The sequence below is a fragment of the Acanthaster planci genome, linkage group LG06, assembly GCF_054643075.1.
Source record: "Acanthaster planci isolate LZ-2023a linkage group LG06, COTS_SCS, whole genome shotgun sequence".
Lineage (NCBI taxonomy): Eukaryota > Metazoa > Echinodermata > Asteroidea > Valvatida > Acanthasteridae > Acanthaster > Acanthaster planci.
The window spans coordinates 7,083,072-7,107,317 of NC_141782.1; the positions used below are offsets into that span (position 1 = coordinate 7,083,072).

At 41.1% G+C, this 24,246-nt stretch overlaps 2 protein-coding genes across 4 annotated transcripts in view; one reads left to right on the forward strand and one right to left on the reverse strand.

Annotated features, from left to right (window-relative positions):
• Positions 1-668: 668 nt before the first annotated feature.
• On the forward strand, positions 669-3,824 carry LOC110980010 (uncharacterized). The gene is made up of 2 exons (XM_022236257.2): positions 669-1,040; positions 1,961-3,824. Exons 1-2 carry the CDS (start codon positions 813-815, stop codon positions 2,537-2,539), a joined length of 807 nt encoding a protein of 268 aa, XP_022091949.2. The 5' UTR covers positions 669-812; the 3' UTR covers positions 2,540-3,824.
• Positions 3,177-24,246, reverse strand: part of LOC110980002 (1-phosphatidylinositol 4,5-bisphosphate phosphodiesterase gamma-1-like) — a 64,266-nt gene continuing 43,196 nt past the window's right edge. For all 3 annotated transcript variants that reach the window (XM_087138146.1, XM_087138148.1, XM_087138147.1), the window contains 13 exons: positions 24,094-24,162; positions 23,609-23,712; positions 23,157-23,302; positions 22,658-22,812; positions 22,330-22,426; positions 22,092-22,198; positions 20,085-20,193; positions 18,819-18,967; positions 15,909-16,026; positions 15,404-15,562; positions 15,131-15,219; positions 10,888-11,078; positions 3,177-9,646 (listed from right to left, as the gene is read on the reverse strand). In XM_087138146.1, the coding sequence (XP_086994272.1) occupies positions 9,610-9,646; positions 10,888-11,078; positions 15,131-15,219; positions 15,404-15,562; positions 15,909-16,026; positions 18,819-18,967; positions 20,085-20,193; positions 22,092-22,198; positions 22,330-22,426; positions 22,658-22,812; positions 23,157-23,302; positions 23,609-23,712; positions 24,094-24,162 (1,530 nt within the window). In that variant the 3' untranslated portion in view covers positions 3,177-9,609. The remainder of the gene's footprint in view (positions 9,647-10,887; positions 11,079-15,130; positions 15,220-15,403; positions 15,563-15,908; positions 16,027-18,818; positions 18,968-20,084; positions 20,194-22,091; positions 22,199-22,329; positions 22,427-22,657; positions 22,813-23,156; positions 23,303-23,608; positions 23,713-24,093; positions 24,163-24,246) is intronic.

Below are 24,246 nucleotides of genomic sequence, written 5' to 3' on the forward strand. Positions count from 1 at the left end.
CTCTAGCGCTCATATTGGGTGACATTGCTGATATTCCTTATATTAACAGACCTAAATACTCTTACACTCAAGGATCAAGCGGGACTTGAAAGTTTCCTCAGCTCCAGAATTCTTATTTCAAAAGTTATTCATTTCTTTCCATTCAAGTAAACTTGATTTAACCAATCGATTCCAACACGGGTACGACAACCACAGCACAAAACTCCCTTTCAGAGGAAAAGCACATCAGACTTGGATTTCCTTACTCATCCTAACGTAGAGAGTAATGAAACCTTGAAAGCCTAAAAATCTCTTGAAGAATCAAACCAGGTGATTTGGATCCGTGGTCACAGAAAGTGTTAACTTGAAGCGCAATGGATCACCCTTTTGGCGGTTTTCAGCCATAAATAAAATCGAGGTAGGCCCTAACCTTCTGTAAGGAGTATAACCCTTTCAGAGATTTGGTGCACGCCAATTCAGTTCTGTTGCTTTCTTTAATTAAAGCGAAATCCTCGTGGAAACCATAACTTAAAAGGAAGTTATAGTGGGGCGGGTTTTGTTATTAACGGATCAATATTGAATAATATATTCTCTGGGAATTTCGTTTTAAGCTGGTGGGAGGGAGCGGCTTCTTTGGGGATGAAATTTACTGAACATAACTATTTAAGCCATCGAGAGAGGGCGGTGTTTGCAACGAGGCCTGTTCCGTTTTCAAGATGGCAGTTCCCCGCACCTGGCCGTACCGTAGGCCTAGTGCAGTTTATTTTGGCCGTGCTGTTTCCCTAGCCCTGTGACCCGATGGTTGCATTAAGACTGTCTGCACTCATTCTTGGATGATAAAGTTGAAATTCCTGCATCTACGTAAAATGGCCTTTAGAACACGTTGTTTTCCGGGACTCTTTAGACTCCATTGGGGAAGGAACTTCATTTTCCACAACTTCCACAAGCACAACCATGACAACGGTCGTGATAGGCTGTTGCACAGTGTGAGTGTCTTACGAATGGAACGAACGTTTGCAGAGAAATCTTTGAAGAGAATGTTGTGCATCCATTCCATGGAGGTAACTTCATTATATTAACTTCAGTTTATGAGGGTTGTTTCTGTCTCTGTTCTAAACAATCACCAGCTGATCATTGATGTTTTATTGTTCTGGCTTAAAATTTCAGTGTTTAGTTTTGGCAGTGGATGTTTAGCCGGTGACAGCAAAAGTTCAGACTATGACGTTTTACTAAGTCTGGTTCTGCACTTTCATTAACGTACATGTAGGGTAGGGGGCGGAAATCAGAACTATGAAATTTCGGACTATTTCCCTTTAAAAAATCTTCCAAAACCACGAAATATAGAAAGAAATGGTTGTAAACTTAATTAAATTTAAGATTTGTATTACTTAAAAAAAACTCAGTGCTGGGAAAAAGAAATGAAAAAAAAGAAAAAATTCTCCATTGGGGTTTAAACCTGGAACCTCACGCTCACACATGCATTTGGTTTATCCTATTGAGCCACTTCATTGCTCGATTGAAGGTGGTATTTTCTATATTATATACATTCAGAAACACATCCCGACAAAATAGCTTTGAAAAACTTTTGCTGTCGCCAGCAAAATATACACTTCCTTTATTTTAACTAAAGTTAGCAATATATAATGAATAATTACAATAGGCCTAGGCTTACTAGTTTTCCAAGTTGGTGAAAACTGTGTTTAAGGATTTTTTAAATTTGAATTTCAATTATTTAAGGGGGGCTTTGTGCAAGATTGTGCCACTAATTATGTTGAAGGCTAAAGTTGAAAAAGAAAATTGATGGATTAAATGTTGTTCTCTTTCTCCGTTAGATTAAACATTTAATATTTCCTCTGCATGGAGTAAGTCTTTCATATTTTTTCCCCCATTTTATTTTAATCAATCACATGACTGTCAATTTTGTTCTCATTTTCAAAGCTACCAGGATAACCCAAATATCTCTTTTTTGTTTGGTTCAAAGGTAATCGTGCAGTGTACCAGGGCGATGAGCCAGTTCTCCCCAAAAGATACAGATGTTCAACGGATGCAACAAGTATTGGAACAGTCTGGTAGGCAACCCATGGGTGGGGACAGTGAAAGCCGCCTCATCTATGAGGTTCGCAGTTTAGGCATGATGCGCTTTTGCACCTTGTTGTTCTACGTTACCGCTCTGACTGGACTCTATGCGTCCCCTGATCTGATCTCCAGTGCCCTGGAGCACGACACAGTAAACAACGAGATGATCCTCAGCTTTCTTACCCTCTCCATGGCAGTGGTGGTTCTGCCTGTGCTCCTGACGATGTTCAACAATCGGCTGGTCCTGCGTATGTATTACAGCAATGTACAGCAGTCCTATGTTACTGTGACACAAACTCCTCTCTTGACACTGAGACGAACCACATTCTGTCTTGCTGATGTCGTTCCTACCAAGAGAAAGCCGGGCTCCCTTCTCGGATTGTTCAATATGAACACCCTGAGAGCAAAAGACCGCCCTTATTTCATCAATCCATACAACTTCAAGATTCCAAGTGATTACAATCGTATCATGGGATATCAGTAAATTAATTCATCACTGCAACTACACTTTCTAAAGGGCAGAGCAACTGATGATACCTGTTACAGCTTTGATGATACCTGTTACAGCTTGGTAGAGGGAAGCTGTTGCTCTAGTGTCATTTCACAAAGACATTTCATTTCAGAAGTTTTCTGTTCATATTGTGATCGCATGGTTTTTCATTGAAATACTTTTAACCAAATTTGGCAATATTCGACCAGCCCTAATGTCAACAACTGAAACAACTAATCCCCAAATAGAAAAACTGCCAATAGCAAAACGGCCACAATTGGAAATAACTGACATTCAGGTTGATTCCTAATGACATCACTTTTGTTCTCATGGATATGCAAATTTCCATGAATGTAACAAGACACAAAGTGCCCATAAAAATAATAAACCAAAAATTTGAAGTTGAGTTACGTAGGACACAGTGGTGCATTTCAAGGACTTCATTAAAACAACTTGTATGGAGTGTCACATTTTGTTTGTAGAATTTCAATGAAAAAGTGGAGTATTGTTTGTTGTACATGTATGTGTATATACTTTGCAGTTAGGAGAGCCAATCAAGGGGTGGACATACATTCCTTCGTCTTCTCTTGGAGACTTGGTGAGTCAAGATAATGGGTAGGCAATCAAGTGGTTTGTTTTAGAGAGACAGATTTAATGCCATTCATCCTCGGTTTACAAATGATGTACACAAAAGTAGTGAAATGTGATCAAAGTTCTCCATAAATCATCAAACCCTCTGAACTGAAGCACAGCAAAATGTTGCATGTTTAAGAAAGTTTTAAAAAATCCTGATCAAGATACAACTCTAAACAAGTAAAAAAAACGAAACACCTGCAGCTTTCAGGTGGCAATTTTAAGACTTAATGCAAAAACTGAAGTGTGATATAAGTGTATAACAGCAGCTTTCTGAAGCCTTTGCTCTTTATTAACACACACCGATGTGAGCCATGTCCAAATCAAACTGGCTGCGACTAGTGTAGCTCACACTTTTATGGGTAGCCATTCCCCTGTTGGCATCCATAGGTGCACGTTACTTCAAGCCATGGCCAGTGTTTGAACTTGGCCTTATATGCAAATGCTACAGTGTTCCAGAACATGGGCGTCAACCAGTGGGGGATGGGAGGGGGTTATGTTCCCTCGCCCACTTTTGAATAATGTAAAAAAAAAATGTTTGTCATCCCCATTTTTGGGGGTTGTTGAATAAAAAGTGCAGGTTCATGTTTGATTCTACAGTTCAAAGTGGCAAATTAAAATGCCTCGGAGCTTGAAAAAAAAAAAACACATCCACAGAGGCTTCCAAAATTGGGTAAAGTGGTCAGAAATTGCCTCAGGTCAAATCACAGAGCATCTAGAATCGGAAAGTTTCTGGCATGCCGTTAAAGGCTTCACTCTCACATTGGTTTTGCTTAAGGCACTTTGTTCCCCCCAAAAACATTTCAGAAGTGACTGACGCCTTTGCTCCAATGGAAGTAGCGAGTACGATTTAAATTATTTGTGTGACATCTGGGAAGTCAACCATATTTCTTTCAGCTTCTTTTCATCTGGAATAAAGTTCCAACACACTCCCACTTAAAAGAGATGTCAAAGGTTGCTCCAACGATATGCATGCTTCTCTGTACTATGAGCCTACTACATATGAATAAATTAATGGAAATTGGTCAGGTTCCCTGCTGCCAGCCTTAATTCCAGTGCCATTTACAGTGTTCAGATTTGATTCAAGATTGAAGCCCCCCCCCCATAACATATATTCTGTCTGCAATAGGAACACACAGTATTAGACATAACCAAAGGCAGATCTGGAAACAATTTTGATCACCTTTGAGCACTTTAAAACACCACACAAGATATACCACATGTGATGTACATGTATAGAAATGAACCATTTACATATAAATGAAACATTTACACTTATATACAGCAAGCTTTTCCATGCCCCCCCCAATACAGAACAAGGTTATGCTGAATGGTCAGTCTGTGCATTTTGGTTTCAGACTGCATCGAATGATGCAAGTTTAACTCAATGGAGTGTTTGTGTAGTAATGCAGAGTAAATGACCTAGCATTACAGTCATCAAAGTACAAGGAAAAATTTCCACGTCTGCACCAAACTAGCATCCTAGAATCTGTGAGGATATGTGTGCTGAAGACTGTTGCTCAAGCACAGACAATACAAATGTGTAAGTTCTTAATAAATGTAACTCCTGCTACATTTGACAGGCTTTGACAGACTGCTTCAAGCCCACTTTGGCCTCTGATATTGGTGGGATGATACCGCCCTCTGGAGTGCAACCATGGAACAATAAATTTAAGTCGTGTAGGCATGCTGTAAGAACTGGATCAACACTAATGGTGAATAACCTGTGTTGAATATCAACATGTAGTCTCAGTTTTGGAAAATGACCCAAATCGGCCTGGGATTGTGCATGAATGAAAGAGGGCACTTTGTTACCTAGCAACCTGGAGAAAAGCTCTTTCTGAAAATCCACCAACAGCACAAGGCGTCAATTCTGAGGTATAGGGGTGGTAAAAAAAGGTTTAACGGGACGAAAATTATATTTTGCAACAGGTCAAGAAAACCCTGGCTATGTACCTCTTTTACATCCAGGAGTAACAAAGACCAGTGGTAACACACCACTGACTGTTCATAATGCCTTAGCTTTGATTAGCATTTTGATTAATTAAAGTCCAACAGTTAAACAAAAAAACAATGTGACTCAAAGGGAACAATGTTGGCTTGCACCACTGTCTATAAATGACAAGTTTATGCCAACAATGACATGAATATTATACTGCCTTAGAACATTCCCTTACCATTTACACACAGCATTAGGTTTTCCCCCAAGAGTTTATTATGTTACTCTTTTTTTTTTACGAGTACATGATTTTCAGTACATTTAACACTACTCAACTACACGTGCAAAATTAAGGCTGTCAGACTACAAAGATCACACTATAAACTAGTATCTCTTACACCAGCCAAACTTAGAAATACCATATTTATCACATGTCAATGTCACAGAGCAAGAGAGTGCACTGTTAGCAGCCAGTGTCCATTTCGGGAATACAGACAAAACTTTTTGGAATGTCTACTCGGCTGAGGAAATTGTTGGATGAGCCATGCACACAGTTCAGTGTCTCTTAACAGCAGTCGAGTTTCCCAAAGAATACATTTAAAACACAAAGTCCCATTTAACCTTTTGAAAAAAATACTGCTGACACCCCACACATCATGATATATTTATTGTTCACGGACAGCATCCCACTTTAATAGTCATTTTTGTTTTGTTTGATTTTGTTTGTATGGGAAATCATTTTGAAATGCTTCGGCATCTGACAGGGAAAACAGATTTCTCATTCCACACTCTTTGCATAGTTTTATTACAAGAACTTGGTTTCTCTCTGAAACCCTGACCATCTGGGGAACCCATTCATCTGGCTTTTTACTTGAAACTCAAGAAGGACTTGTCTTTTCTCTTATGTTGTGTTAGTCTCGTTCCAGGAGGTCTAACTGATGTTAGAGCAAATCTGGAATTTTTAATACACTGTCACAAAAAAACTAGCTTCTCTGGGGGCCTGGCAAGACCATAACGGTCCAACAGCCTTAATGATGTCTACTACAGAATATACATAAATGATTACATTAAAATAACACCATATTTCTACGAAAGCTGTTCTGATATGATTCCATCTTTCTGTCTAGAACTCAGCAGCTGGCTAGCTAATAATCACTTGCATTGCATGATTTGTTTGCTCTACTGACTTGTTAACCTTTTACATTCCAACACACTGTAAACTACAAAAATATAGCCCAAAATACTTTGATTGTACATACCTTGATACAAATATAGAAATGTCTGAATATAACTTCATTTTTCTGTGCAACTTATGTCAAAGCGCTTGTGGTATTCCATCTGCCAGCATAAGAAGGGTTGGTGACAGGGGCAACTAGGAAGCTGGGCCTAGTCCTTATACATACTTAAAGCTAACACATTTTTTTACTGAAAAAGAACATAATGCTTTCTGAACTTGACATTTATCTGCATAACTATTGAACAGAACTTTCAAGAAGTCAAATAACTTGGATCTGATTATGAAAGTTTTTCAATACAGTCTCTCTATCTTACCAGTCCACACAATGACACAACAGGACTTATGAAGTGATGAAAGTTGTTCAAAAACATTCAACAGGCATCTGTTCATTAATGTCTTCTACCTACAGAATTCTCAATCAATCACTACCTGAAAAAATAGAATTTAAAAGATGCTCCAGATTAAGAAAACATCTGAAATGCTGCTTTGTATACACACAAAGGTTACAAAAGTTGGAATAAGTTGAGACACTTTAAGGCAAGCCAGGAGGACACTCTACATGCAGAGACATCAAAGGTACATTCTAAAGTTTGAAATGTCCAAGGCTAGTTGTTTGGACACGCTAACTTGAGCCAAGAAGTGTGTAAATACTTGTCCTTGACACAATCCATCACATGCAACAAATGTTCATTTGGCTGCTGTTGTTTGGTCTGGTCTAAGTATACTTGGTGGTACCATTAAAACTGGGACACACTACTGCAGTGAATGACACTGAGTCATTCAAAGACTATTTACAGAGAAGAACCAGCAATGGTTTAGGGTAGAAAGGCTACTTGAACTCTTTGAGATTGTGACTACAACATTTGCTTGTTATGACTACTCACAAGGAATGCATTTTGATTTAATTATTGATCTGCGTACAAGCTGCTACAGACCAGAGAAAGCCCTTTCTCTGGTTAGGACAATATCGCCAAAGATTTATTCAGTTCAGGACATGATTTTAAGCTCAGTGGATGAGGTATGGATTTAGCATTGTCATTCCCACACCTTTCTTGTGACAAAGCAATATATCAAAATAAATCATACTGCTTAATCACTTCCAGAAAGGAACTGTATCTTTGAACGAAATCAATCAATGAAATAAAACAAAAAATGTGACTATCTAACAAAAACATTCTTTGCTGAAAATAACTTGCATCCACATAGATGCACATCTATAAAGGATCAAACTGTACAGAGCCCTAGATAGATTCTCAGTGACTGAAATAAAAATTCTGACTTTCTCAAAAGCCAGAATTTTGTTTGGGCAATGATTCTCCTTTTGTTTCAATGGTAAATATAATAAAATTGCCAAACATGTCCATTTCCCACTCTCAAAAATGCTCCAAGATTTTGAATATTTCAAACAATTCGGCCACATGCTTTTTATCGGACAATTCTTTCCCCTAATATCCCCCTCCCAAGATAAAAAAGATTCTTTAGTTTGCTGTCAAACATGCACGTGTTTGTGTCTTTTACACCTGTCACATAAACACACATCTACATTTACTATACAAACTCCCAACACTTGACATGTTGCATTTGTAGGAAGGGAGATAAGTGCGTTTATGTTCACTCAGAAATAAACGTTATGTACACAACTGCATATTCAAAGAATTCCTGCATGTCTTAAGCATGGGTTTCCCCATCAAATGTATCAGAAAGTTTAGCTTACCATAGAGCACATAACAATGGACAGACAACTACTAGCTCAAAAGGAAGTTCTTCCATTTTCTACATATCTCAGAATCCTGGAATGTCTGCATGCATACCGTTATGTACTTTTATTTCTGCTTATGTCCAGCTATGAGCATGCGCTGAGGATGACCCACATGCACGATGTCTGCACTTAATAGCCAGATTTTTCTTACTTGGGACAGTTTTAGAGCTGATGTGTGCAGAAATGCACTTAGGGTAGAAAACAGGCTTAGGCTGGATGCCAGCCTAAAAGTTACACATCAGTGTCATAGCCAAGTGCTAAAAGTACCATACTTGGTCAGGTACTTTTGGAGTCCTTTAAAAAAAAAATTTAAAAATTTCCACAACTGTGATAATTTGAAGTTATCAATTTATTTTGTAATCTTTACCTTTTGTATCAAGCCACCAATGTCCACGTTCTCCAGCTTCATTCACACCTAACCAGTTCAATATTTGGCAGTGAGCTTAGCACTCAAAAAGTACTCGGCTACAACACTGTAACACACTACAGCAGGTCTGATCATCAGTACCAAGCTGATTTTCGGTGCTTTTGCTCAGCAAAATTTTCTGCAAAAATGGCTCCTAGTAAACTCCTAGGGATGCTTTTTATGAAATCAGCCAGTACCAGTGTGCTCACTTCAAAGTCCTGAATTATATAAGCCAATGCCCAAGTAAATATCTATTGTTCTTGATCTCTGCACATTAGTTTAGTGTTTGCACCAAATTTACCCACTTCAAATAACACCCTCCTATTGTGTCCGCCATGCTTCTAAATGGCTGAAGGAAGTATTCTGTTCTGTAGGGGCAACTTACAATGCCATAACATTTACAAGTGTGTGTCACATCCTTGGAATTGGACAAAAACAGCACCGCATGAAAATTCCCCAAAAGAGCAGAGAAAATTTGTGCATGAGATCATGTTAAATTGGGGGAAGGATTACTTTTTCAAAACCAAGAATAACTGACAATCTATTTGAGGATAAACACTCTTAATTCTGTATTAATGCCTACATTGTAAACTTTTGGATTTTTTTTGAGTAAAATCAATTAGCAACTTAGCGGGTGAAAGTAGATCAAGAAAGTGGGATCACTGATTAGCCAATAGACTTTGCAACACAATGTGATTCTGAATAAGGGCGGTGGTTATAAAAAAATCGCAAGTAAAAAGTCTGACCATTCAAACAAGACAACTCAGTACACATGCATGTCAACTCTTCTAAACTGCACCAAGTCGTCACAGAAATCACTGAAAGTCTGGAGACAGACTCTAGCGGCAGATTGAGCCTGAACGAACCGCTCTTAACTGGCTTGAACGGGATTAAAATGAGGTCACACTAGCAGCAGCCTTTTCAGGCAAGATGAGATTGTCAGGCATAACCCAGCAATGCAACCAAAGACTCTCAAAAGCTGTTATCTGCTTGTGGCAAACTTGATCTGGTTGTGGTCGGCTTGACCCAGTTCTGGCTTGCTCGCTCCGGTTCTGTTAAACTTGAAACATGCTACATTGGACAAAGATGCTCAAGCGCTGTTGCTGTACGTTTTCTTCAGTTTGGCACTAGATTGAAGGGAAAAAGGAGATAAGAAAGCAATGTAAGGACTACTTATTGTGGGTGAATTTTCCTTAACGGCAGCTTACCAAAAAGTTCACCTCTGTTGTTATGTTTTCCAAATGTATTCTGATTAGATCAAGATTGATTCCATTTTAAACTTGTAGACTAAACCAATCAATTCAAAGTGCAGATAACTGTGAAATAATTGCTGTGAAATAATTTGCAAAAACAGATCATCAGATCAAATGGGAAGCAAACATGGTTTGTGGTTTAGTAAGTTGTAGGCTGATTGGTGCAAACTAAAAGTGGAGACTTTCCACTGTGTGGACTGGATTCTGACAGGATTGCCATTCTAGGCCTATCCAAGCTTGCAATCATTTTCACACATTTTTCCCCTTTTGAAAAACTTTTGAGATGAAAAGCTCCCTCTTAAAGCCAGCTCACAGTCATGTGCAAGCAACAACATGTATGTGACTACAACTTCACAAAACATTAATCAACCCTCCTTTGGTTTTACAGCACAAATGAGCACACAGTCACTGGTGAGCACGTATTTTCTCTATGGAACCCAAACATGCACAGGTTCAGTGTGTACACAGTAGGTTGCCAGCACAAAATGACCCAGGGTCTTTTGTGCAGTCCTCTTCACTGCATTTGGTTTACTGTACAATGATGCACATGAAACAGTGAAGCACAGTTGTTGGGCAGCACAAAAAAGCAATCTGATATTCCTGTGAAGGACTGTTGGTGCCGTGCACAACATAACACAGCTGAGCTTCTTTGAGGTGTTACCAAGTGACCCAAAGAGCAACTTCCACATAAAAGGGTTAATTAATGGCTTAATTCACCCAAACTGGAAACATACCCAACTCCTGCAAATTTGCAGCATAAATATTGGTCGTGATGACTCCAATTGGCAACTGCTTTTGAGCAGCATGTAAAGTGAGCATTACAATGTAAATTTATATGACATTGATTAGCACTTTCCCATTGCAGGTCCTTTCAGACAGAGGTGTATCCCTCATATACAAAGGAATCTTATATTCACATTCAGCTAGAAATAGGCCATGTTTTATTGTGTACGTGCTATCCACACTGTATGTGTGTGGTGTGGCGCACGGCCCGCCAGGTAAACTGTAACCCCTCCAAATGACTACCAACTAATACACCAGCCTCGTTTAGGAAAGATTACATCTGCACAATACACGAACGGCGATCAGCACCAGGAATACAGAATACTCCCTACCTTCGCTGCTCCTGGAGCCTAAACAGAGCGTCCTGGCATCGCTCAAGCTCCATTGTCTTGGCATGGTAACCCTCTTCCGGCCGACCTGACAGGGCATTGGCCGTCTCCATTTGACCAATCTGCTTGGTCAGCTCCTCAGTGCGGTCTCGCAGGCACTGGATGGAGGCGTACAGGTCATTGTCCCCACATTCCTGCAGAAAAGACAAACTCAACGTCCATTCATGAAGAAATGTACTTCAGGAATTTCAACTGCCGAGAATAAGGTAAACAAATCTTAAAATTAACCCAAACGTGCTCAACAAGCAAAATTCTACATTGTTTGCATTACACCTTGGGGGTTAGGTTGAAAGAGAGTAGAAAAAAGAGCTTTGATTGTGAAGTAAGACACTTAATGCAGGTAACTGAACAAGTCAGACATATACAGAATTATTTTCATGGAAGCTGATCAGATAGATGAGTCTTCCAGGAAAGGTTAATTTAAGAGGCAAGGGATCTCTTTTGCTTTCATTCTTTATGACACAAACTAAGCTGCCAAATGTTACTTCAAGGCCTTGGCTCAGGACACAGAAATTATGGATTAATGTGCGTGCCAGCATGTTGCCGGTGTTTGGATATGCATCTGACTGTCTCTGGTGGCACAATAATCTTTCCATTCTGGTCTGAGCCTTTGCTAGCATCAGAAAGAGCACGTTCAGTTCCTCCTTTTGATGTATCACTGAGTTTTCAGATCTGGGCAAGTAAGGACATCACTTGAGTTCCACTGTTTGTAAATCACAACCAAAAAGCTACAAGCCCCGTTGATCTGTGCTTAGGTCTTGCTGAAAGGCAAACACAATAATTATTGTACTTGGCGCACTTCTGGGTCCAAAGCCGAGCTTCTTTAACCACTTGCTGCCGGGTACTTTTTTAACCGTTATATGCGCTGCCGGGCCGTTTTTCATATTTTCGTTTTTCAAAAATCTTCAAAAATTCGTATCTTATTTTCTGAACGCCTAAACCCCATAAAATGAGTGTCCCATGGCAAGTCTAGCCCTCACAAGCAACTTCCATTGACCCTTCAGTTTTGCAGCCACGCCGCCCGCTCTGTATAGTGCCCCCATTGTGTAGTGTTACATAAGGGCTCGTTTGTTTCGGGCCTTGGCCCAGCGCGTTGCTATGCTGCCGTGTTGCTATGCAGAGCGATTGACGGTCAAGACCTCAGCGTGTAATATGCGGTGAGTGAATGGGAAGCTGTGCCCATGTGCACTGGGCTTTGTCAAGCGTTCAATGAGTGCGGGCCATGACGGACAAATGAATCATGCTGTAAAAATGGGGTCTAAAAGTGTGGGTTTTTTTGCGGCACTGCTGCATATAACTTTTGCTATTTTTTGAAGCTATTGGTTTTTTTTCTGTTATATATTTTCCCATCTACCAAACTTATATCCCCCCAAACCACTCTCATATTTTATCTCCCAACTTGTTCATTTTCCCTCCCATAGAGTAAGATATTTCCCTTCCCAAACTTTATTTCCCCAACAATTTCAAGTAAAATTTAGAAACAAATAAAATTAAGTACACACAGAAATACACACACAGACAAATATTTGGAGAGAACTTCTTTTTCTCTTATTTTCTTCTTGTCATTTCTCGTGTTTTCTTTTCATTTCTCATTGAAATAGTTGAACTCATAAAAGTAGTAAAATAAATTTCCACTATTTTAATCAAATAAAAAGCAAAACTCATAAAAAAGGCAAGAATGAGCAAACTCCTAACACCGGTGCAAGGAATGAATAGGATGAAAAGTTTCCAGAAACTTTGTCTTTTTCGTCATTTTTTTCAAAGGTTGAAACTATGACAACTCCTAAAACCACCAGTAAATGACATATTGTTTTACACCAGATAAGAGGGGCATCAAATCATGAAAAACACAAAATATAAAATGTCCATGAAAGTAAATGTTCAAAGTGTCAATTAGTGGACAGTACGGTACTCCTTGAAGCAGGGGGCGACGCAGAGGGGCTGGTGGCACGTGTCGCACTCGAACTCGAAGTGTGTCTTCTTTCGCAGACCACGGGAAGTGCAGAGGACACACCGCCGGTGGCGGAAGTCGCCATAACTGGTCCTCTCAAAGTCCACGGGGAAGTGTCGGCCGACAAAGCCGGAGTTGTTGACTGGTGGAGTATCGTGCTGAGGGCGGTACTCGGGCAAGGGCTCGTCAAACAGCAGCTCACGGACAAGACTCAAGCGGTAGTCGAGGAAGGAGAGGTGGTGACCAATGGCCAGGTACACGGCATAGCTGTTCACCAGCGTCAAGTTGAGCAGGGAGAAGAGGAGCTTCTTGTACCACTTGAGGGACTTATGAGTTGCTCGATGATTTGCTGCTAGTTGGTCGCTCTTGTCAACGCCCCCATCAGGGTGTTGTACTCGATGACACAGGTCGGTTTCTGCTTTTCCTGCCCTGTCCTGTCTTGCTTGCAGGAGCCACGGATGTCTGCCGTATGCATGGTGGAGAGCATACGGATGTTGCGCTTGTCTCGCCACACCATGGCCGAGAGAGAACTGCTAAAGCCCAGGTCGGCTGACCGGAACGCTGTTTCGCCCTGCTTCAGCTTGACGGACTGCAGGTCTTTCGGCATCCCTTTCCTCTTTGCCATGACGGTGCAAATCGGGACTGCTGAAGGTCCGGTTGAGGGCAAGGTTGTAGCCCTTGCCACTTAAGTCGTTCACCAGGTCCATTACCACTTGTGTAGTTGCTGGGAGGTCTCCTTTACTTTGGCCGGTGTAGATTTTGAAGTTGTTGCAGTACCCGGCGGCACTACCGGTGCTCTGGTACAACTTGTACATCTTGATGCCGAAGCAGGCCCTCTTTCTGGGGTTGTAGGTAGCGAAGCGGAGATGCCCGTAAAACTTCAACAGGGAGTCGTCGACGGAAATGTCCCGTTGAGGAACGTAGACAGTGGCAAACTTCTGAGCAAGATGGTTGACGACTGGGCGCACTTTGAAGAGGCGGTCGGTGCAGTCCTCCGGCATGGCGGTGTTATCGTTGAAGTGCAGGGACTGCAGGATGGCAAGGAAGCGATCTCGGGGCATGACGGACGGGAATAGGCTCATCTTCAGTAGTGGGTCAGTGGACCAGAAGCTATGAAGGGTGGGGTGCTTCGCAATGCCCGTCATTATGCAAAGGCCCAGAAAGGCCTTCAGTTCTCTAGTGTTCAGATCAGTCCATGATCGCATGTGCGCCGATGTCTATGCGGGCCTCTGCACGGCATACTGGCTGGTCTCTTGCACTGTCTTGTTGTAGAGAACGTCGTAAAAAAACAGTTCAAAGGCTTCACTGCAGGTCGAGCTGCGATGCAGGTGGGGATCGACGGCACCACCATTACCGGTGAAGCCGTACTTCAGCAGTGTACTGTCTTCATCTGTCCACCGGAACGGTGCGGCACTGCTGCTGGTCGACGCAGCGGTCTGGGTACGGGACTGTCTCTTGCGCTTAGCATATACAGCCAAGGGTACATCACTGTCAATTTCTGTACTTGATTGTACTTGAGCAGGTGACGGCGATGATGAAGAAGAGGAAGAACCATCGTCTGAACTCAGATAAAACTCGCTTTCACTGGAAGAACTGGACTCTCCAGATATAACTTCAGCCATGTTGTCTGTGCTCTGATAACATGATACCCAATATGAACACATGTAGCCACTGTACGGCGATTTTATTCTCAAGCAGCGAGGGCCGTGCCCTGTCAGTCAACGTGGCAAGGGCCAGCAGCGCCCGGGCCGGGTCATTCATGGGGCACAGGTGCATAATGAGCCTGCACAGCCCGCGCTTTGTTTTCAGTGCAGTGCAGTGATAATCCCCAGTGAGCGCCCGGCAGCGCGAACAAATGCGCTCTACACAAACAATACACGGATTACCTCCGCTAATGTCAGCACTCTGCACTGAAAGAATACGGGTATTGATTGGCACTACCCGGCAGCTCTCAGCAGCTCGTAATTTTATTACCGGCTTTTATAAGTTCGATCACCCCGGCTATAAAATAAAGTCCCAATTCACCGGCCCCAGCAACCCATTATTGCCTTGGACCAATTTATTTTCCTCTAATGATGGCCTACACTTTTTAACTGACAGCGCCAAACTTTTTAAGACACGTCCAGCAACTTTTTTTTTTTTAAAAGTAAAGTTCCGATTTCGGAGACCCCGGCCACGAATATAAGGCCTATGCCTCCGGTACCGGAGCCCCTGGCTGGAAGTGGTTATACTCACCCCGATAACCCTGGATTCTACATGAATGAGCAGTGATGCCAGCTCTAGAAACTCAGAGTACCCATTCATAAGTGGCAATGAGCGATAACCTGGGAAAAAGGAGAAACAGAGGAAAATAAAAGAGGCCAACAACAACAAGCAACAACACTCAGAAATAAAGCTGCTTCCGCAGAAGCAGATCTGTAGCTAAGCTTACCTAAAGAGTCAAATATACGTACACACTTCTTGAATCAAGACTACAACCATTTCAGACAAGGCTGCAGCATCACTCACCTGTTCTGATTGCCCGCAGTGGTAGTGTCCGCTGACCGAGGAAGTTGGGGTCCCCAAAGACATCCTCATCTTGCACAACAAAGCGGATGAAGGCCAGTTCTTTGTTAACAACATCAAATTCACAGCGTTCGCTGAAGATTGGGTTGAAGCCATTGTCAGCTGTGCAACAAAAAGCACAGAGTTTATTAAGTACTAGGAGTAGCAGCCCATGTCCAAAAATTGTGGCTACGGCTGGAATAACAGGTGCACATATGAAAGCCCCTAACTCACCGCTAATGCCGTTTGCTATTAACACTTGCACTCCAATGCAACCTTACAATGACTCATACCAATAGTGCTTAATAATATGATGTGTAGGACAATTTTAACATCTTTGATTAACTTGAATGAGCACCAAGGCAATAAAAATGGCTTGTATCCACAAATGCAGACTTTAAGAAAGTACCTTTTCTTCCCATATAAATCTTTAAAAATGGCTTTGCCTCCAAATATAACAATTACTGACCAACTGTCTGTGTCTTGTACTTTTGGGCATTGTCTCGATCCAGACCAATTATCTCCACTTCAACAAAGGGACTGGCGATACTCCGCCCAGTCTTCTCCAAGTGACGTGCTGCCAGAATCTGCAAGGAGAAAAAAAAAAGGATGTTATGTTTTGCCAGACCTTAGTCTTGGATTGTCCAAAAAGTGGATGAGTTTCAGCCTTTTAAACATTCAACCCATACAAAATTATTCAAATGAATTCCAAACACCATAAGTATCAACTTAAATATACAATTCATATTAAATTACATTACACATATAATTACAATAGTTAGCTAAAGCTGGTTTAGCAGTACCTCTGGAATACTAAACAATAAACTATTACAGAAGTCAAGATGACTAATAACAAATGCATGGATAAGAATTGGAACACTTTCAACAGTTAGGTGTTTCCTCATGGCATGAATATTGTGCAAGTGATAAAAACAAGCACTGCACGTTTTTGCAACCTGTATATCCATTTCCAGATTTACGTTGAACCAAGACACCAAGATTTTTAGCTTTCTGTACCAGTTCAATGTAGTCACCAACAGTTATACGACTGATGTTAATTTTAGCAATATGATTTTTAGAGCCAATCCGGTTCGTAAGTGACTTCGTTTCATTTATCATTAACTTGTCAGCGAGCATCCAATGCCTAATATCTTGTTCACCAGGTAAGTATGACGGTTCTTTTTAACTTGAAATTCCTAAAATCTAAATCAGAATGTGACCCTTTCCATTTTCTTTCAGCTTGCCGTTTTTCCAACTTTGATTCTTTACGTGAATTATACCATGGTACATTAGGACTAGCAATCATAATTTTCTCTTGAAGAGGTGCATACTTATCCAGTAGAGATGATAAAGTAGAATTATACACACATGTATATACCAGTTCATCAAGTTGCTCATGTGAGTCTCTACACAATTCAGTAGAACTTAACTCCTCACAAAATGAGTCCACATTGATGGAGTTGGTTTTTCTGAAGGGCATCTATCTAACTGTATGGCTGAGTTTCCTCATGGAGATATCACACACTATTGATGAGTGATCTGAGAGATATGTATCAGGTACAGGCGCAGAAATGATAATGCTATCAGTCTTGCCACTTATAATTAAGTCCAATGTATGCCCCCAACCTATGTGTTGGATGATGAACATGCTGTTCCAGTCCAAAACTCTCCAAAAAGCTGGCAAAATTAAAAGCATCAGACTGAGCAGAGACATCAACATGGATATTAAAGTCACTGGCTATTAGGAGAGGACTAGGTAGCAAGATGATTGATTCCTGATTATCAGCAAATTCCCCCAAAAAATCATTAGTCGTTACCAAGTGATCTGCGGAGTGAGGAGGTTGATAAACAATAACATTACAAAATCCATTTGAAGTACATGTATGTTGCACATTCTATTGTGAGAACTCAAAAGTGAGCTTTCCAACAGATGTAGTTTTAGTTACAGCCAAGCTGTCTCTGTAGAGTAAGGCAACCCTCCACCACGCTATGCTGATGTGAATGGCTGTCAAACTTGCTTCCTGTAGGCATAGCCATAGCACTGGCAATGGCATCATTTTCAGATAACCATGTCTCTGTAACTGCTGCCATGTTGATTTTGCTTTAACACATAGTCGGTGCAATGCTCTGTCTTGTTCCTGATAGACTGCATATTAACTGTGCAGAACTTAAATGTTCCTCCTTCAACAGATAGATTGCGAGACTGTTTTATAGTAGTTAAATTGTTTGGGTTTCTCGAAAAATTTCTCCAGCATTTTGACCATGCAAAACATTGACGATCAACTTCTGTACTAATCACAGTTGGGATGTGTGACAATCGATAATGTTTGATTTCACAGGAATTGGAAACAGAATACATGCTAAGATTTCCACGGTGGGCAAAGTAGCTGATTGAATTGCACAGGCTTGAACAAAGCTCAGATCTACAGGCAACCCTTGCCATCATGTCAATTCTTCTGCCAGCTCTGTTTCCCCTGTAATGTAACATTCTCTTTGAGCACATGTAACTGGTGATGCTCAAGATGCTGGCAAGTGGAAAATCGCAGCCGTTTTAATTCTGCATGTGAATACCGTATTCTAGTAGTAATGCCAGGTGAAGGTGAGCTTCAGTACTTTTACCATGCTTTTGATCACCAGCTGATGCACAGTTATGCATCAATGGTGGACCAGGGTTTAATGGAATGTCCATATAGATTGTGATGTTGAACGGAGGATCGTAGCCCGATAAAACTAGAGAAGTTTGTCCATGATTGGACCACCTTGTGTGTGACACACTAGGTTGACCATACCCAGTAGACTTTCAACAGATTCTCTGATGACTGTCAAACAGCGTGGCTCTGTCACTCAAACATACATGTACATTCCATGATTGATATGGACATATCGAGAGTGTAATAATGGCAGTACATGTGTTGGTAACACTTTTGCCCGCCATATTTGCAGCATAAGCTTACACACAGTAGTTACCACAGGCGTGGTCGTCTCCAGTAGATCCCGATAATTGAAAAAAATGAAGAACAATCCACAACATAAATTTACTCAAAGTGATCCATAACAATATCATAAAGTTCACCAAACACACCAGCTTAAAAACAACAATGGATGGCACTTACAAAGAAAGATAAAAACGGATAAAAATTACAACTAAAGCACAACGAAAAAATGGCAGCTCACAACAAAGAGCGCCCTCTATAAGCACCCTTGCTAACAAAGAAACAGATGGACAACAGGAAAATTGTTGCTTTGATGTGTTTACGTTTCCAACTAATGTTCATTAGTTTTCAATCAATCATTTTATCCTGTCTCAGGGTATTCAGGTTCAGGGTGTACAATTTCTGTGGAACAAAGGATCCCCCCCCCAAAAAAATGGGTGACAAACCGTAATGTTTAGATGGATGGGATCGACTCCAGACACTGTGCGTTGGTCGTAGGGGTCAAAGGCGGCATCTCTCATGCAGGCTGGTTTGAGAACATATCCACAGCGGTTGTTCAGGGCAAAGAAGCCCTCGTTAACTTGCATAAAGCGGTCTGAAATTAGCAGGGAAAAAAAAAAGAAACTTGTGACCACTCAACAACTGAAAAACTTTTTAGAACCACTACCAGGAATGTGAAACATTCAATTTCAGTCAAAGCATGGCTGGGCAAGTGAGTCCAACTCTTGCTATCACAGCCATGAAAAAAAACCCAAGTGGATTGTGTCATACATGCACTTTAAATTCATGTCTACAAAGGAAGTGAGATTAGATTTGCCTTTAAAGAGAAGGTACGAGCAGGTTTCAGCATATATACGAACCTGCCAGCATTGAAAAATCAGAAATCGGGACACCCATTTTAATAGCACCCTCTTTTGCAGAGATTTTTTATTCATTTTTTCCTTCTTATGGAAATCAAAACATTCCGACCTTTTTAAACTTAAAGAAACAGTTCCTATAATTGGTTGGCAGGTATTAATGTCATTAACCTCTAACTCTCCTGCAGTTAGACTCAAACCCATGTATAAAATGATTCAAGAGGTTAACCCTCCCTGAGACTACACAGCCTCTGGGTCTGAGGCTATGGCTACCAGCCACTGCAGGCTCACACAGCCATGATGTAACATCCCAGTTACAGCATCAGTCCTAATTATTGTTGAGACAGTCCTAACTATGATGCTGCATCGTGGCTAGCCCAACTACGGTACAGCATACCAATTTTTGCCATAGCAAGTGCCGTCGTCATTTTGTATTCGTCATCAAAGCATGCCAGCAGAGTCTAATTTTTGTCTGTGTCATTGGTGAAATGCCAGGATGGTGTCTTTATGATGAATTCTGTCTGGTTGTGAGTTGCAGACACCTGCAGAAGGCTGAGAAAATTTCTAAAGAGATTTGCCAATTGGGCCAACCCTATTTGAGCACTATAGTTGGGACTGTCCCAACTATTGTTGGGGCATAACAACAACATTCCATTGCCCAACTCTCATTACACCAAAATTAACTCTTTGTCTTGCTGTTTTTTGTCTGCTTAAGGTTTCATTGACCAACTCTCATTATACCAAAATCAACTTTTCATCTTGCTGCTTTTTATTTGCTTTGTCCAACACCACTTTACAGGCTTGTAAACCTGCTGCAACTTGTTGCATCTGCCTAAGTTGGAGTGGATCACTGACCTGGTGTCTGGTAGTTGAGAGACACCATCTGTGTGCCGATGTTCCAGATGGGCACAGGGTCGTAGTTGGAGGAATCAAAGCGCTGCCCCTTGGGATACGTCCGACTGACCTGCAAAAATCAGAAGGGCAACAGAATTCACAGAGTCATTTCACCCAGGAAGCAGATGGCAAAGAAAATCAGTACAACTGAAAAGGTTTACAGAAACTGAAAAAAACAAAATAATGTATTTACAAATGGTTCGGAAACAAGGAGTATTCAGTGAGCAGTGATGGCTTTAGGAATGTGTATGGGTCGAGTGAAAAGAATCAATATGGTGTAAAACACATGGAGAGTCCATTGCTTACTGAAACAATTTGTATAAAATGCTATCTTGTTATTATGCAAAATGTAGGAAATTTTGAAGTGGTTTTGTGCTTTCAAATAAGGATCAACTGATGATCGGATCGGGCTAATGTTTGGCAACATCAACAAAATTTGACTGTTCTTGCCGATATGAGTGCCGATGTTAAATTGAAGAAAGGAACAAAAGCTGCACTCAGCTTTGACAAACCAGAAATTTCATTTACTTCATTTCAGCATGAATAACTACTGTGGTTTTCATTAGGGTGTGATAACTGAACGGTTATACCATGGTTACACCAATGTAAAGTATCCCCAAAAATTACACCTGTGTACGATCCTTACTGCAACAACTCAACACACAGGCCGTGGCCCCTCGGAGCAGTCAGTGTACGTCTGTAGCATTGCCATTGAATGGCATGCACAGAGCCAGGGAACTACACTGGCACCACAAGGTGTTGTGTGATCTGTCTGAAGGTAGCCCAGGTTTCGGCTCAAGTGTTGTGTGTCCATACTGTGAGTGAGCTATGTGTGCACTGAGTGCATTGGGTGTGAATACAACGGTGCGCTACTGGTATTGTGCGAGTGGCGATGTGATGTGCAGTTTATTCTCTACGCTTAGTGACAATAAAGGTAAAAAAACCCTAATCCTGTTACTGTGTAAATTGACTCTTTAAGGGAGTACATTGTTTTGTGTTATTATATTAGGAATAGGCCTACTTCATGTTCAGGTAACATTTTCAAGGAAATTGTTAACCACTCGATGCAGGGGGTTTACGGTACTGGACTCCTTGGCTTTGTACGCGTAGCCGGGCTGCCCGAAATCGGACAAAAGAGCTGGGCCTTGTAACGAAAGACCATACTCGGAACAGAAGACCTAACGCTGGCATTAGCGGAGGTAATCCGACTTTGTTTTGAAACAGTATACAACTGTTTGCAGCATTCAGGGCCAACGGATTATCACCGCCAAACAAAGTGCTCCAGCGACGAGCGATACAGTACCGCTGCATGCTAATCTGGCCGCATTTGAAAAGACACCACTGCCATTCAGCAACACACTCGGCCAATTTCAGAAACAAAGGAAATTTCACAACACCACACTATCTGGGCTCTCTTTATGGGGCATTAGGCCTGACTGCAATACTCGGGCGTCAATGGAGGTTGCCTGTCAGATTAGAGTAGCTACCAGACAGTCACTCATGTTGGTGTAAACATCCAGTAAATGAAGTTATGAATTTTTGAAAAAATTTGAAAACGGAAAATCTTGAAAATCGCCGAGGAACTCGTCCCTAATATTCGAAGTCCACCTAGAAGGAAGTGGTTATATCGGTAAAAAAGAACTGGTAAAAAAAAAAAGGCTGATGTTTGGGTTAAAACATCAGATCAGCAGTTAAAACCAACATCAGTTGACCCCTATTCATAAATAATCCAGACACATGATATATATAGATTAGCCTTTTGCCCATGCCAACAGAAAGGACCCCTTCCTTGCAGTGATACCATTAGCACTGTGTCTGGAGCCAGTTACAAACTCTCAACAAGGAAAGAAAGACCGTGAAATGCTACAGCAGCAACTTCAAGCACACAACAACCTCAGCGTCTGAAAATGTGACCTTAGGCTTTACTGAAGATGACACATTAAACAAATCTCTTAGAACTGGACGAACCTGGTGCTTGTTGTACTCCAGCAGTATCTTGGATTTGGAGATGGTCAGGTACCGCTCCACCTTCGTTTCTGGGAAGGAGGACATTTCATAGTAGTTGCCAGGAATGTCTGGGGAAAAAAAGGGACCAAAAAAATCAGATGAAGATTCTCTCTTTTGCTCTCCTTCCTGGTGAGGGTTTAGTCTAGCAATCTCAAAAAAAAAAAGACGATGTCAATAAAGAGAAGAGAGAGGTGCTTACTGTCTTCACGAAAAGGTACTGATCTGCAATACACGATGAGATCAGAGAATTCCTTTGCGATGCGCATCTTGCGTTCATGCCTGGTCTCCTCCAATCGCTGCAATATGAAGGAAAAAAAAATCTGAAACGTGAATCATGTTCTCTTTCTTGAACAGCACCACAAAAAGAACCTTAAATAACAGACCTAATATTCCTAAGACCTTCCAGGTCAGGCCAAACATTCCAAAAACATTCCAGGACAGGTCAAACCAACACTTTCCAAGAAAGTCCCACAATTCCTGTACTTTCCAGACATTCAAGCAGGATCATTCACCCACTCTTCCCTTACCCTAGCTTCAGCCTTGATGGAGGCATCCTCTATGGTCTGAATCCAGTCGCCGAGGTCTTCGGTGGAAGATGCTGCCAGGTCGATAGAAGGTCTGTTGTTTAGAGGGGAGATTCTGAAGACGTAGGGGTGGGTGGACCGACTTGCCGGCAACGTCTCTGTAAATGGTTTGGCCAAACATATTTGATCACTCATTTCATGAAAAATCCAAACTGTAATACCAGGACAAGTTGACGACCAAAGTCACTCAGAAAACCCTTTAAAACTCTTTTCAAATTCATTTAAAAATTTGTATCTCAACTTATAAATCAACGATTGTAAATTCATACACAAATATATCCGAAACTCTGAATACCATAGACAGCCATGCTGTCTGAGCATCAAGCACAACTTAAAGGTTTCAAAACTTGTTAACTGTAGTTTGCAACTCATTGGGTCAAAAGTTCTCTCTCAAGCTTATTTTCTTTTTAAAACTGGTAAAAAAGAAATGAGATCAACTTACCGACAACACATCTCCGAATATCAATGACCCCTTTCTGTAGGTTTCCCATTAACATTGAATCAGGTCCATTGTCATTTGGCTGGGTTTCCTCCACATAATTGGATGGGAACCACATGTTCTTCTTGCCCCCATAGTCTCCTTTCCACCTGATATTTACATGGTATGAACAATGAATTTTGACAAAATTTAACCTACGGGTACACCTATTAATCAATTGGCCACTTTAACCATGAAAAACTTCAAATTTGATCTGATATTCCACTTGTAACTTGATTGACACTATTGCTAGAAACATTTTAAATTCCTGTCAAACTTTCAGCTAAGCAGGAATCCAATGGCACTTTCTTTTCTTGAGTACCTGGACACAAGGGTAAAAGTATTACTTTTTCACACAATTATTTAGTGTTTTGGGGGTTGCTGAAGGCAACAAGAGGTGTGCGTAAATGACTTACCATCCAAGGTCCTGCTTGTCCACATTGGTAATGATGGCATGCTTGCAAAATGACAGCTCGTCATCTCGCTGTGCCTTATAGTCGTACAAAGCTTTCACCGTCACCTGCCAAAGGCCAAGTGCAATTGATAAAAAGGAAACTGGCCCTAACTGGAAGCACGATTTTACAGTTCAGTACCAACCACACTTGGTGAACAGTAAATCATATTTACAGGAAAGCCAACAGACATCTGGTTAATACTGTAAGAAAATGCATGGTTTTCATAAAACAGGAAATTCCTTGTACTGGTAAGATCATTCAGCTACAATCCATACATTTCAATTTGAGGTTGACCCCTAAATGCAAATATAAACACTGGATGAATCTCAACGAAAGAAGAGTGTAGATATGGTACACACGGTCAAGAAGATGAATACAAAGAATTGATGGTTCTTTTTACTCCACGAAGAAAGAAAGAATGTTAATGTTGGTCCATTTGCACCTACCTTTGGTACAAACTGGTTTGGGTCCATGTAGAGCTCTGGGTTTCCATACAAGGAATTCTCGTCTGCAGCCTGGAAAAAAATTAGACAATGCAATTCATCAACTTTTTATTGATAAAGTGCTGAATCATTACTTAACTAAACCTAAAAGCATAA

Excerpts from the sequence above, each read along its gene's own strand:
- LOC110980010 (XM_022236257.2), top strand. The coding sequence starts at position 813 with ATGATAAAGTTGAAATTCCTGCATCTACGTAAAATGGCCTTTAGAACA. Across the intron at positions 1,041-1,960 it reads TGTGCATCCATTCCATGGAG|GTAATCGTGCAGTGTACCAG; the intron begins GTAACTTCATTA and ends TTTGGTTCAAAG.